Consider the following 13,829-nt stretch of genomic DNA (forward strand, 5'->3'; position numbering starts at 1 on the left):
CTGCTTCTTCCTCTCCCACTCCACCTGCTTGTGTTCCCTCTCTCGCTGGCGGTCTCTATCTCTGTCAAATAAATAAATAAAATCTTTAAAAAAAAAAAAAAAAGTGCATTTGGGCCTTCAAAACAGAACAAGTTCTTCTATGAGGAAGAGAAGTTTTGTGTAACATTCCAGAAATGCTATCTGAGGCTATCAAAAGGTAAGGTCACAATGAATTTGAATTTCAAAATGCTGGCTCTGAATACTCCCATATAGATAAGTAATTAATGGACCTTACAGATGGCCAATTTTTTAGAAATAATCTAAATATGGAAATTCCAAATGTAAATCCTAAAAACTAAATTTTTTTAAAAGCATTACTTTTTTATTTTTTTTATTTTTGAGAGAGAGAGAGAGAGTGCAAGCATGCAAAGAGGATATGAGGGGTGAGGAGGGTAGAGGGAGAGATCATGACCTGAGCTGGTATTAAGAGTCAGATGCTTAACCGACTGAGCCACCCAAGGCACCCCAAAACTAAATTTCCTAATCCTTAGGAAATATACAAATGGGAGACTCCTCATTTAGGTAAAAATATGCTTATTTCTGGCCTGATAGGTAAGTTCTACAAAGTAATGAGCGTTTCACTTTAATAAGCTTAAAACTTAACTAAGAAAATAAGGATTATACACTCAAGAAAATCTGTATCACCATTTGATCCAGTGCCTTGCGAAGTTAGAATAAAAAATAGCTGGATTTAGTTAAACTGAGTCACGAAGGTGATGCTTAAACAGTAGCCTCAATGAAACAGCAGATTTGAGCTGAGAGGGGAAATGAAGCTGCCCACCCTACATGCCTTAGGTGATGTTAGAAGATTTAAACACCTCTCTTACTTTTCTGTTCTACTCTGTTGAGGCGTACACAGGTTCTCAGACCCATCACTTCTCAGTGACACAGCCACAGGAGATGTAGTTTCAGCCAGACCTTGCCTCCTCTGATGTTCAGCCATGAGCGCTTCAAGCTGCTTTCTTCTCTGTCGTAGCTCTTCCCTTAACATCTCATGTCTTCGCATTTCTGACCACAGCTATTATTTTAAAAGACAGAGTCAAGTTAGTATAAATATTTGGATTTGTTTTAGCCTTAATGATTAAAATACAAAGACTTCTATTCTTACTCAATCCTTTTTACACTAAGATATCCCATGGTTAAAATAGTATTTTCGTGATGAGTAAGAAAAAATTAGGCATTAATTCTTAATGAAAGCAAGTAGTGGCTAAATATACTTCATCTTCTATTTAGAGAAAATTATAATGTTTTCTACAAATCACATATAAATAAAAGGCAAAAGAACAGGTCTAACGGAAATGATTACTGTCCACTGCAACTATCCCTTAAATACAATTCTGCCAAATATTTGCATAATTTTGAAATTATTTTGAAAAGATCCCAACTTCTTCCCAACTAAAAGACACAAAACAGGCTGCATTTAAAAACATGTTTCACAGATATTCAGTTTTCCTTCTTTAAGATGTGACATAAGACTCGGGAAAGACAGGTACAATATACAATACCTCGTTATCTACTACTGAAGAATCTTCAGGCTCAAAACCAGATTTGCTTGTACTGGTTTCATTTCCATTAACAGCTGGGGTTGAAGTAACAGCTGGGATATATTTTTTTGTGGGACAATTACCCGCACTAGTGGCTGACAGCTAAAAAAGGATTAGTAAAAGCCATTATGAGGAATTAAAGCGATTATGTTAATTTCATAAAAGCAGTTATTTTACCATTTCTTTGGGGCTCTAGTACCATATTTAATTTGTTATATCAGACCTCAATTGCCATCATGATCTAAAGAAAGCCTGATATAAGAAAACAAAGATGAAAACACAGGGTAAAGTGGATGAGTAGCAGCCAAGCCTCAGGAACAAGAGAAAAGAGGGATAAAATGCTACTGTGGAAAATTTCATATACTCAACCCAACTCTCATGTATATTCCTCCAGACACTAGACTAGGGAGAAGGGAAAAGGATTAGATAAAGTAGAAAAGGTTAAGAGTCTAGGGGAAAAAAAACGAAAAAAACCATTACAGAGAAACAGCATTTGATGGGTTTCCCTTTCTTTGAAAACAAAACCTGACTGGGGAATAAAGCTACCCAAAACATTTTAAGAAAAATCTCATAAAGAACTGGTGTTCACTTCCTGTATTAGCTTTACTCCTACTCCTGATTACCTGACATGGTCAAAGACTACTCATTCTGTTTAGACTCCAAGTTTAATAAGCAAACTGTAAATATTTTAATTAATTTCCTTAGATAATTCATGATGGTTTAAGGGCTTTATTATGTAATTATGGGCCAATAAAAGATGGAAATGCTATTCCCTTAAATGCAAAGCTGAAAGCAGAATATTTTAATATAATAGTTATAAATACTCATGTTCTGTATCTAAAGTAGCTAGCCCAACAAGTGAAAAGATAGAAGTAATCACAGTCAAATCCTATGTGCTATTTTTCGTAGTGTAAAAGTACATACCTAACCCCTTTCACTAGTTCATCCATTTTATTAATCATAATATTGGTATAATTGTGTCACCTCAGTACTAGAAAAGGCAAGAGTACTTTCCAATGACATTAGTTTTGTTTTGTTTTGTTTTTCCAATGACATTAGGTTTTAAACATTTTTTTATACAAATGGAAAGAAGAAAGTTCCTACTTACCTGTAAGTCAGGACATGCCTTCTGCAATGCTTGAATTTTCTCTTGAATCTCAATCAGTTTCTTTCTTTCTTCCTGCAATTGTTTGAGTTCTCTCTGTTGCTGCTGTAGTTTAGCCTCATAAAATTTCTCTCTATAATTAAATTGACATTACATTTGCAGACTCCAGTTAAATCTGATGACAGCATTAAGCATGACCTAATATAGAACCTAGTCCAGGAAGTACCTTCTCTATAAGCACTGAATTTCTATTAAATGAAACCCATGAGCTTAACATACCTTGCCTTCTCATTTATTCCGGCATCTTTCTGTGTTTTATTGGCATTTCCTCTAGTGTTATTTGCATTTTGTTTGTTGTCTTCTTCTGCTGGGTAGAAATCATCCAAATTCGAAGTATTGGTAGAGATAACTGCATGATCTGCTGCATCATCATCCTAAAAAGCATCATTAAATTAAAATAATCTTGTGCTCTAAAGACATCATCCAATTCATACTTTAAATACCATTATCCTGTAAAATTTACATAACATAAAAATTAAAGCAGTAGATTAAGTACATGATTTTTAGAGAACACTGAAGCTCATCCTCTACCAATGGCAGCAAATGAAGTACTAAAACAACAAAAAAGTACATTTATAATCTGAGCTGCCAATGACCCACTAATGACTAATGATAAGTTGTCTTTTCTTATCTTGACCAGATACTGAGCTATCAAAGAATAGCTTTGTAGAGATATACAAAAAAGATCAGAAACACACCATCAGAGATGGGAACTCCTGATACTAGATAATTTTTCTTAGAATGTAATTTTTTAAAAAGATTTTCTTTCTTTCTTTCTTTACTTATTTATTTGAAAGGAAGAGAGAAAGAAAACACGAGTAGGCGGAGGGGAGAAGGGAGATGGAGAGAATCTCAGGCAAACTGTACTGAGCGCAGCCCAACCCTGAGATCACAACCTGAGCCAAAACCAAGAGTCAGGTGCTTAACCGACCAAGCCACCCAAGTGCCCTTTAAAACGTAACTTTTACACTAACAATTTCAAATAATCAATGTCCCGTCCACTGTCACTTGCTTACAATTTTCTATTCTCTCACTTTGGTCTTTAGTTTGCCAAACCAGTGCCAATGGCTCATAATACAAAAACAAATGAAAATATCTCACATCTATCATGACTTCTGAAAAAACAACTAAAGTTCTTAGCTTCCTAAGGGTAGGTCCACATCTTCTGTTAAAATGAATGTACTTAGTGAGGGGGGGGGCGGGGGACGTTGTTGGGGTGAACTACTGCGTTTTTTAAAAAACATTTAACTCTATATAATTTTATATTTACTCATGCTTTCCCTGAAGACCTCAACTGAAACTTTAACCTTTGGAAATATCATTCTAATAAAACCTTAAAGAGTTGTAGCTGACTCAATTATAAAACTGGCCAGGCAATTTTAAGTTTGTAGATGGTGTTATTTGGTATTCTTATTCATCTAAAAATTAGCCTAATTCATTCCTAGTATGGACAAGAAGATTGAAAAGAAACTGGGTTGGGATTCAAGAACAGAGAAGCTGCATTATGAGGTCTTCTCACACAATAAAAAGTGGAAAAATTAAAGTACAAGAAAAAAAATACAAATCTGCCTGATGTTTCAGAAGGCAGTGAGAAGGTACCTGAACAACTGAATATCAACTCCAATGCTAAAAGTGACTCAAGAATTATGTTTTAACACAGAGTCTTTTGAAAAAAATCAAGCAGTATTTACCTGTACCATAGCAACAAGATCTTGCAACTGTCTTAGTTTCTGTTTTGCAGCCATAAGTCTATTGATCTTCTGTTCAAATTCAGCATCTTCTGGAGCCTCATCAACCAGACTGCTCCTATGACTAGTTAAGGAAGCTCCACTGACTCCCTCATCTTCGGCTTCTTCCTCTTCTTCTTCATCATCTTCACCTTGCGTGCCATGAATCCCCTGTTCTCCTTCTCTATTATAGTGACAATCTGTTGAAAGCATGTATCAATGAAACCAACAATCTAATAAATTTAAGAAGAGTATGAATGAAAGAAAATCCACTTCAAAAAAACAATATGGCAAAATTATCCATCAACAGTCAATCCTACCTAAAGAAGGAGGCATGTTCAGTGGCCTTATGTTGGCAGCAGATCTGTTGTTATTTTCACAGTTAGAATTAACTGATCTCCCCTCTCTATTATTAGAAACACACTGTGCATTAGAATTACTATTTACTTCGTTCCAAGTGGCAGCTACTTGTGGATTTCTAAAAGAAAGAAAACAGCCTGAGGTTATTTAAAGTAAAAAAAAAAAAAAGAAAGAAAGAAAGAAAGAAAGAGAAAGAAAAATCAAAGTTTTAGAACTGCTGATAAAATAATTCCGAACTATGAACATCACTGGCTATTTCTCCATTTAAATTCATACTCTGAATAACTGGCTTTTGCTTTTCAAAAACTTCTGCCATTTGGAAATTTAAGAAGAAAACACCCCAAAAATCAAAGTTATACCTAAAAATAAGGAGATAGGAAAATGTTAAGTTAGATACTTCTTATGATTTACTTGCATTTGCTCTAACAAACAGCAAATTTACTAAAGTACTGTACTCACTGCTTCTGTATTTGTTTTTCTTTACAGGGCAAGTAAGATTACACTGGCCAAAATAGGAGACTTAAGCAGATTTACAGGAGAAAAGCTTAAGTAAAAAGCAAGTAGCACTCTACTGAGGTTTTTCTGTTCCATATTAGAAGCATTCAGTTGGAAGGTACATGTTAGAGAAATAAACTTCAAGTTCTTACCGAATGTTAGTAACCGGTTCAGAGTTTTCATGTTCAGAATCGTAGTCTGACTCTTCAGTTTCTTCATCTTTTGTGTTTTCATTTACAGCATCTGTCATCATATCTGATGTTTGTTCATAATAATGAACTAATTCTCTTAGTTCATTCAATCTCTTTCGAACTTCATTTAACTTCCTGAAAAACAACAAAATGTATATACAATACCCATTTTAGCAAAATAAAGCATGCAGTATTTCCATATGAAAGCAGCCAGCACAGACAAAATTCAGGTCTAGTCAGATATCCCCAGGTGTGACTATAAAGTAATGAATTTAATTTGAGAATAGCTCACTCAATATCTCATCACTCAATTTTCTTATGTCCTATTAGAGACAAAAGCATTTTTAACAAAAATGTTTCAAGTGTTCACTTGAAGCAGACTTGGTTTCTTAATAAATAGTGAAGTACTGAATATTCAACTTAAATACTACCTCTCAGGCAAATCAGGAATGCAGACACTATTAGGCATTTACAGAAGGTTCCTGATCTGTAACACATAGAGATCTATAAAGTGTACAATATGTTTACCCAAAATATTAAGTTTGTTGAGTTTCTATTTAGTGCCAGAAACTATGCCAATGTTTTTTAATCTGTAAAATACCTTTATGAACAGATATATTATTATTCCTATTTTGTAGATGAAGAAACAGAAGCTTAGCGAGGACAAGTTATTTGTCCATGGTCACACAGCCTTGTGAGATACAATCTCAGGGCTTTATGATTCTAGGGCCTGGGCTATGAATTTAGAATCATTTGAATATAAAAATCTCTTAATGCAATCCCAGCTATTTCTAATCGTTTAGCTGGAAAATGGGAATGCATTAGCTCACAAAAATTACCTGTATTACAATGTCACATTTCTCCTGGACAACTCAAAAAAATGCAGAGATCTCACTCACTCACACTCACACACACACTCACACACACACACACACTTCTACCACCTCTTCGTTTAAGAATATTATATTACGTAAGTTCAGTTTTTCCAGAATTTTCAACAATCAAAGAAAAAAACCGTAATTTATCCCCATTATTCAATTCTATTCTATGTAAACAATGTTTGTAAAAATATTTTACTGGAGTTTCTCAGTTGGATTTAGATGTCCCTCATTTTCACTCTCATTCTGAGAAATTAGAGAAGCAGCAGGATAAGGAACAGATGACGTGAAGCTATTGGATTCTCCATTGACAACTGGTGCTAAGCCTACAGGAGCAGAGGGACCTGAAGTTGTACTTCTCTGATCCACACTTCTTTGTGGAGAGGCTGAAGAAGGCACGACTACAAAAAAAAAAAAAAAAAAAAAAAAAAGCCAGTTACCATAAATAAACAAATACAGCATCAAACACTTAGTTTGCTTACATATAAAAATAAAAAGTAGAAGTCATTAACATCTTAAATTCTGCAGCTTTAAATTTCAGAAACTTAAGGATATTAATAGCCAGGCCACTTATTCAACCAAACAGACTTAAAACAGAAAGGAAAAAATAAAGACAAGGTGGAAATTGACAAAAACTATTATATTCTACCTTAACAAGTAACCAGTATACCCTTCTGATAAACCTGATTATAGGTTAAGTTAAATAGGGCAAATGTGGGGCACCTGGGTGGCTCAGTCGGTTAAGTGGCTACCTTTGGCTCAGGTCATGATCCCAGGGTCCTGGGATCAAGCCCCACATTGGGCTCCCTGCTCAGTGGGGAGTCTGCTTGTCCCTCTCCCTCTGCTGCACCCCCTGCTTGTGTTCTGTCAAATAAATAAAATCTTTAAAAAACAAAAACAGGGCAAATGTGTATGATGTTCAGTACACCATCTACAAATCTTTACAACCCTAGGGGATTAGGCCCCAAAGAATATTCCAAATCCACAGCTCAGAGTAACTTTATCTGGTCTCCAAGATGGATCTTCCTTGTTCCAAAAGATAAACTTAAAGTGACTATAGTACATTCATACCATGAAATACAACTCAACAAAATCTTCTGATTAGATGATGGCTTATCTTCTATAGTTCTTGAACTACACATTAATTACTTTTCTGTCCACACAGATCAGACAAAGATACCTTATGCCTTCAAGGGCAATGAATGAAGATTAAGAATCTTTGCACTTCTCTCCCTCCATCGCTTTAAAACTACTATCATTTATCTCTTTCTCACAGGGACAACCATTATACGTTGCTCACATTATGAATTGCTACAACTGGTTTCCAGTGGTGTCTTTGCTCCATTCCTTGACTGTTCTACCGTTTGCTGCTGCTTTCCGACTGTTCCCCACTGTTTCCCAGAGTCATCAGTAGGCAGAGTGCTACTTTATCATGCATATAAAACTGACCACCAGGCCTTCAGTACAACTTTCAAATTTTAAGTTTTTCTTAGCTGTGTCCATCTGTAGAAGATAAGCATTGGGCTGGGGGTGGGGGGCACCTGGGTGGCTCAGTCGGTTAAGCATTTGCCTTCAGCTCAGGTCATGATACCAGCGTCCTGGGATCAAGCCCTGCATTGGACTCCCTGCTCAGTGGGGAGCCTGCTTCTCCCTCTCCATCTGCCCCTTCCCCTTGCTTGTACTTTTGCTCTCTAATAAGTAAATAAAATCTTTAAAAAAAATAAAAAGCATTGGGATTAGATTATACTCTAGAGGAGGAGAGACTAGCAGAGGTCTGGGAAAAGAAAGGAGGATGTTTCAGGAAAAGATATTAAGGTGTTTTTTGGGGGGCGGACAGCAGAGAAACAGAAGATGGGTAAGAATAAGGAACCGGGACTCCAGAGATGTTTTTTCTATTCCTTGTCTTTTCTTTAATAAGACAGCACTTGGAATGTTGAAGAATTATGACTAGCTAGGGTTGACCCTACTGATAAGTTTCCCATGCTAGAGCTCCTATTACTAACTGTTTGGGTAAGAGGCAAGGACGAGGCTTGAGAAGGTGTGAAGACAGCAAATGAGGACTAGTAACTGGATCTCAGTTAGACAGAAGTAAAACATATGTGCAGCAGAAAAGGTGGCTCCTAAAGTGTAACTAGTATGACCATGCTTTTCCTATTCCTCCTAAGATGACTATTTATATATTTCAAAAAAGTTATAAACTTTTTAAAAATTTTTTATTTGTCAGAGAGAGAGCACAAGCATGGGGAGCAGGATGCAGAGGGAGAAGCAGGCTCCCCACTGAGCAAGGAGCCCAACTTGGGACTCAATCCCAGGACCCCGGGATCACAACTGAGCCAAAGGCAGACACCCAACCAAATAAGCCACCCAGGTGTCACAAAAGTTATAAACTTTTTGCAGTTTACATGGTCTACAAGTTATAAACTGTGTTAAGTTGTAAATTTTCTGCACTAAACCATATGTACTATATGTTTTTCATGTCTTTTTTTTTTTTTAATAAATACTTTCTAAATCGGTTTGATAGTTTTTAGATCAAAGTACCAATTTGGATTAGCTTTCCTTTAAGGGAAAATTTGAATATGCTAAAAAATCCAGTAATATATGTTCAAGTATCTAATAGTTTACCTTCTCTTTTTCTTTACCCTGAATTAAAATCCTACCAATTTTTCAAGGCCCAAGTTTATTTTTTCCTTTTAGTGAATTATAGAACAGATCTATACCATCTATTTGGTTATCATCATATATTGCCTTGCTGCTTAAGAACTTTCCCATGCAAGTCCTATCTCCCCTCAAATATTGTAATTTTCTTGAGGAACTATGAGTTCATTCATTCACCAGATATTTACTAAATTAACTACTGCATGCCAGCACATATACTCATGTGTCCTCTACCTAATATTGCCGAGCCAGCTTTACTTACATGATGAATTGTTCAGATGTTGATCTCGAAGTGTATGAAGTTCTCCAAGGAGTTTGTCCATTTTTTGTTTCTTTTCCTGTAATACTCTCATTTTGCTAAAAAGTTGTACTTTCTCATCAGGTAAGTGTTCTGAAACTGATGGATTCCTGCTCTGGGAAACCTCCCTAGTTAATGAAAGACTTTCTGCTTGTCTTCTATTGTCTGGAACAGTTGGAGGCTTATTTAAAATAAAAAAAGAAGAGCACCAAGGCAATGAAAGGTTTCATTCTCATTTTAAAACACATAAATACTCTTTATAAAAAGTGATAAATATTTGCCTAGAGTGTGCTGGTGGGTAAGCATATGCCTCTCCAATTTCCAAATTACATATTATTTTCTGATGTGCCACTATAACATCTATATGGTTTTATGGACACACATTACTATGCAGTGGTCTTGAATTCACTGGACTGAATTACCATCTGGATCCAAATTAAGTGCTAGAAATATCATACCTTATATAAAGTTTCAAAAATCTCATTCTCTCTCTTGCCATCTTTTTAGAATCACCATCATAAACTTTAACTTCTTAATCTGTCAGTTTTTCCTAACCACTTCTTTCCTATGATCCTCCATTAAAAAAAATTCAAAAATCCACTAAGGCTTATGAAATCATAAAATGAATAAACATCACTGAGCTTAAATTTCAACATTTTGCCACATTAGCATCAATTCTTTTTTTTTTTAAAGAGAAATATAACATTACAGATATAACTAAAGCGCTATACATACCAACCCCCAATCTCATTACTCCCTCCAGAGATAAACACAATCTGGAATTAGGTGTCTACCATCATCATATATGTTTATATTTTATTGTACCTACACAAGATATACATCCTTCATGCATTTTTAAACATCAGCCAAGTGGTATCCTTCTTAAACTCATGTTTTTCATTTATTAACTCTGGCTCATTTACTGTAACTGGATGTAAGATTTCACTCTATGTGTATATCATAGTTTATTAATCCATTTTCCTGTTTATGGACATTTAGATTGTTTCTAGATTTTTGCTATTAACAAAACCTGCCATGAACATTCTTGTATATATATCTCCTTGTGACCATGTGAAGAATTTCTCTAAGATGGGGCATTTGCAGGGTCACCAAAAAAATGTGCTAGATATTGCTAAATAATTCTACAAAGTGGTAGACCATTTTCATTTATTTTTACCTGGTCAACAGACAGGGGACATTGAATCTTCATACTCATTTCCAGTGAAGAGGTAAAAATTCACCCTTTCTTACTCAAGGCCCATAGATTGAAATTTGCATTTAAATCATTATTTACAAAGGTCATCAAATTGTAACACTTATTAACTCTGAAATTAAACTTAGGAACTTTCTCCAAAATTGTTAGTAAAATATTTAAGGACATAGATTCAAATATAACTTAAGCTTTAAAAGTTATGACCATAAAGAATCTTTGAGAGAAAAAAAGAACGTATTATCTAGTAGCATACAAGAAGAAAGTTTCACCTATCACTGCATTCAACATAGATTTTCCTCTAATTTAGTGTTTCTCCAAGTATAGTCCCCAGAATACCAGCAGTGGAATCACACAGTGGGAAAGCCCACCTCAACTATATGAACCATACATACTTTGGGAGTGAGGGGATCCCACTGATCAGAAAACTATATTTTTTTTTTAAAGAAAATGCCAGCTGATGTTTATGCAATAGTGAAGTTTGGGAACCACTGGTTTAATTAATATGATTTTAAACTCAACTATACTAAAAAATTTAAATTACCTGAGAATCACGAAGCTGATTATGAAAACGCTGAATTAAATCATTCAATTCTTCATTTAGTTCAGAGGTAATACTAACTCCAGATAGGCTACCTGTAGTTTCTGTTACAACTGGAAAGAAAATTAACAACTATTCATTAAAGCAAACAAATTAATATGCCTTTTCAATTTCTGAGAAGCTAAAAATAAATTCGGGGGAGGGGGGAGAATTTTAAAAAATCCTACCTAACATAATTTAAAACTAGTTAACCCTCAGATTTATCTCCTAAACAATCATTTTAATAGAAATTTCCATCTAACCTGAAAACAGGGACACAGAAAACTCTAGTATAGCAGTTCATCTTTTTCTGTCCCATCATTCAAGGAGGGATATTGCTACATTCCAATGAAGAATAATGACTCAGTGAAAGAGAGGACAGGCCTATCAGGTTGGGTTGGGGGAGTGGCAGGGAAAGTGGTTAATCTGAAAAAGCACAGCTGATACTGACAGGTCTCAATCCCCACACCTTCCCCCAAAAGAATCAATGCTCTAATACAGGGGCTGACAAATTTTTCATAAAGATTCAGACAGTACATATGTTAGGCTTTGTGGAAATACAGTTGTCTCAACTATCCAGCTCTGCCATTGCAGGGAAAAAGCAACCACAAATGATACATAAACAAACTGGCATGGATATGTTCCATGAAACTTTATTTTACACAGTGGGCTAAATCCAACAGTCCAGCTACTAAAGTAGTTGCTTGTGATACAACGCACACTGTAAGACCGTGGTTTTTATATTCTTATGACAGTATTCCTGAGGCACTATTCTTTTTTTTTTAATCTTATCTATTTATTTTAAAGATTTATTTATTTATTTGACAGAGATAGAGACAGCGAGAGAGGGAACACAAGCAGGGGGAGTGGGAGAGGAAGAAGCAGGCTCATAGTGGAGGAACCTGATGTGGGGCTCGATCCCATAACGCCAGGATCACACCCTGAGCCTTGGCAGTGGGCAGACACTTAACAACGCTGCCACCCAGGCGCCCCCCTGAGGCACTATTCTGATGAAATTTTGATAAGGGGCTCCTGCTCTACTACCCAACCGCTTTGTGCTTATCCTTCCCAGCTCTAAAAGAGACACTGGCTATAAATTGTTTCTGCTTTAAAGCAAAATACTAGCTTTTTCAAAGAGAAATCAGAATTTCAGGGCTATTTAGAATCCCAAGTATCAGTGCAAACTCTATTTTAAAAAGAAAGAAATTACAGATTACTAACACACACTGCTAGTTCAGTAAAGAACAACTTTCCCCACAACTATTATTTTGCCTCGTTTACATACCAGAAGATTAAATACTATCCTTCTGGTTTTTCATCAGAAACTCATAAATACAAGAGAATATGTTTTAAAATTACTAACCTGAAATTCTTTTTGAAATAATATAAAAAATAAATTTAATCTTAAACTCTTATTCATTCTACTCAGTGTCTGCCTCATTATAGTATATTTTAAAGAAGAAAAAAGTTCATATATTCAGAAAAAGATCTCTGACCTAGAATTCAAGAAATCTGATTTTACTAATATGTCATGTAAGTACAGGCAAGTCACAAACTCTGTGTTAGAGCTCCTTCTCTCCCAAATGAGAATAAGAGAAAAAGCTCTGGCAACTGACCTACAATTCTCTGATAATCAAATGAGATGATGTAAACATAAGTTTCCGAAATAACATCACCACCACAGGCAAATCTCTGAAATCCAGAACTTGAAAAATATTAAAAATACTGAAAAGTCATTAGCCATTAACTAGTATGTCACTGTTTATATATTTTGTTTTATTCTGAATTATCTATTTCCTAAATATAAATGTAAAAGCTAATGAATTCTGGACTTTACAAGGGAAAAATGGGCTGAAAATTTAATTATTACTATATATATTATATATAAAAATATACAATTATGTAATTATTACAAAAGAGTAAGTTACTTGGAAGTCACACAGTTCCATATGAAAATGCAAAATTAAATTATGTATAACAGTGATCAGAGGGCTAAGCCACTGGGCTAGGTGTGGACAGCAGCATAAATTGAGTAATAACAAGGTAACCTCAGTGAGGACCTAAAATAGAGAGCCCACAGGAAATAAATTATTATTAGACTAGGATGACAGACTAGAAAATATACCTAGTTTTACTGAGTTCTAATAGGTAACAAGTTGTTTTCAGCTCAATGAGAAATTAAACAGGTTTGAAAATGATGAAAAAAACTACAAAATTAGACTCAATACTGAAGAATTCAATACAATTTCCACCTAAATGATACATGGCTATGAAGGAAGAAGGAAAAACGAAAGAAACGTTTCTGAGTCTCAGGAAGACTATATATAGAATACAAATACGGTTCAAAGGAACTAGTGTATACAACTGGGCACCTAACTGAAAGAATGGAGCTACTACCAACATTAGAAGCTAAAGAAGCTCTAGGAATTTATGCACTGTCTCCCTTCAGGTTTTGACCTTCCTTGGTAGGCAAGAGAAGTATGGCAATCCCAGGTGAATAAAGTACAAAAAGTGGGGGAAAAAACATGAAGAGCCCTATCAGTGTGAGGTACAAAAACAGAACTACAGCCTGTCTCTTTTACCTCTTAAGGGTACTCTCTGATGAAAAGGAGAGCGAGCTGGCTGGCTGCCCGGTACAGTATGATGGCCAGGAGTTGTCCCTGCAACCTTTTCTGCATAACCAGAGA

At 35.3% G+C, this 13,829-nt stretch overlaps 1 protein-coding gene across 26 annotated transcripts in view; it reads right to left on the bottom strand.

Moving 5' to 3' along the window:
• PCM1 (pericentriolar material 1) overlaps positions 1-13,829 on the bottom strand; it is an 83,215-nt gene that overhangs the window by 45,264 nt on the left and 24,122 nt on the right. For 15 of the 26 annotated variants that reach the window (XM_034647723.1, XM_034647727.1, XM_034647730.1 and 12 more), the window contains 11 exons: positions 13,725-13,814; positions 11,107-11,216; positions 9,317-9,533; positions 6,599-6,800; positions 5,483-5,656; positions 4,796-4,953; positions 4,440-4,675; positions 2,968-3,122; positions 2,692-2,821; positions 1,545-1,685; positions 867-1,057 (listed from right to left, as the gene is read on the bottom strand). In XM_034647723.1, coding sequence (XP_034503614.1) covers positions 867-1,057; positions 1,545-1,685; positions 2,692-2,821; positions 2,968-3,122; positions 4,440-4,675; positions 4,796-4,953; positions 5,483-5,656; positions 6,599-6,800; positions 9,317-9,533; positions 11,107-11,216; positions 13,725-13,814 — 1,804 coding nt within the window. The remainder of the gene's footprint in view (positions 1-866; positions 1,058-1,544; positions 1,686-2,691; positions 2,822-2,967; positions 3,123-4,439; positions 4,676-4,795; positions 4,954-5,482; positions 5,657-6,598; positions 6,801-9,316; positions 9,534-11,106; positions 11,217-13,724; positions 13,815-13,829) is intronic. The other 11 variants (XM_034647733.1, XM_034647739.1, XM_034647736.1 and 8 more) reach the window with 1 other exon arrangement.

This window comes from Ailuropoda melanoleuca, chromosome 18, assembly GCF_002007445.2.
Source record: "Ailuropoda melanoleuca isolate Jingjing chromosome 18, ASM200744v2, whole genome shotgun sequence".
In the NCBI taxonomy this organism is placed as follows: domain Eukaryota; kingdom Metazoa; phylum Chordata; class Mammalia; order Carnivora; family Ursidae; genus Ailuropoda; species Ailuropoda melanoleuca.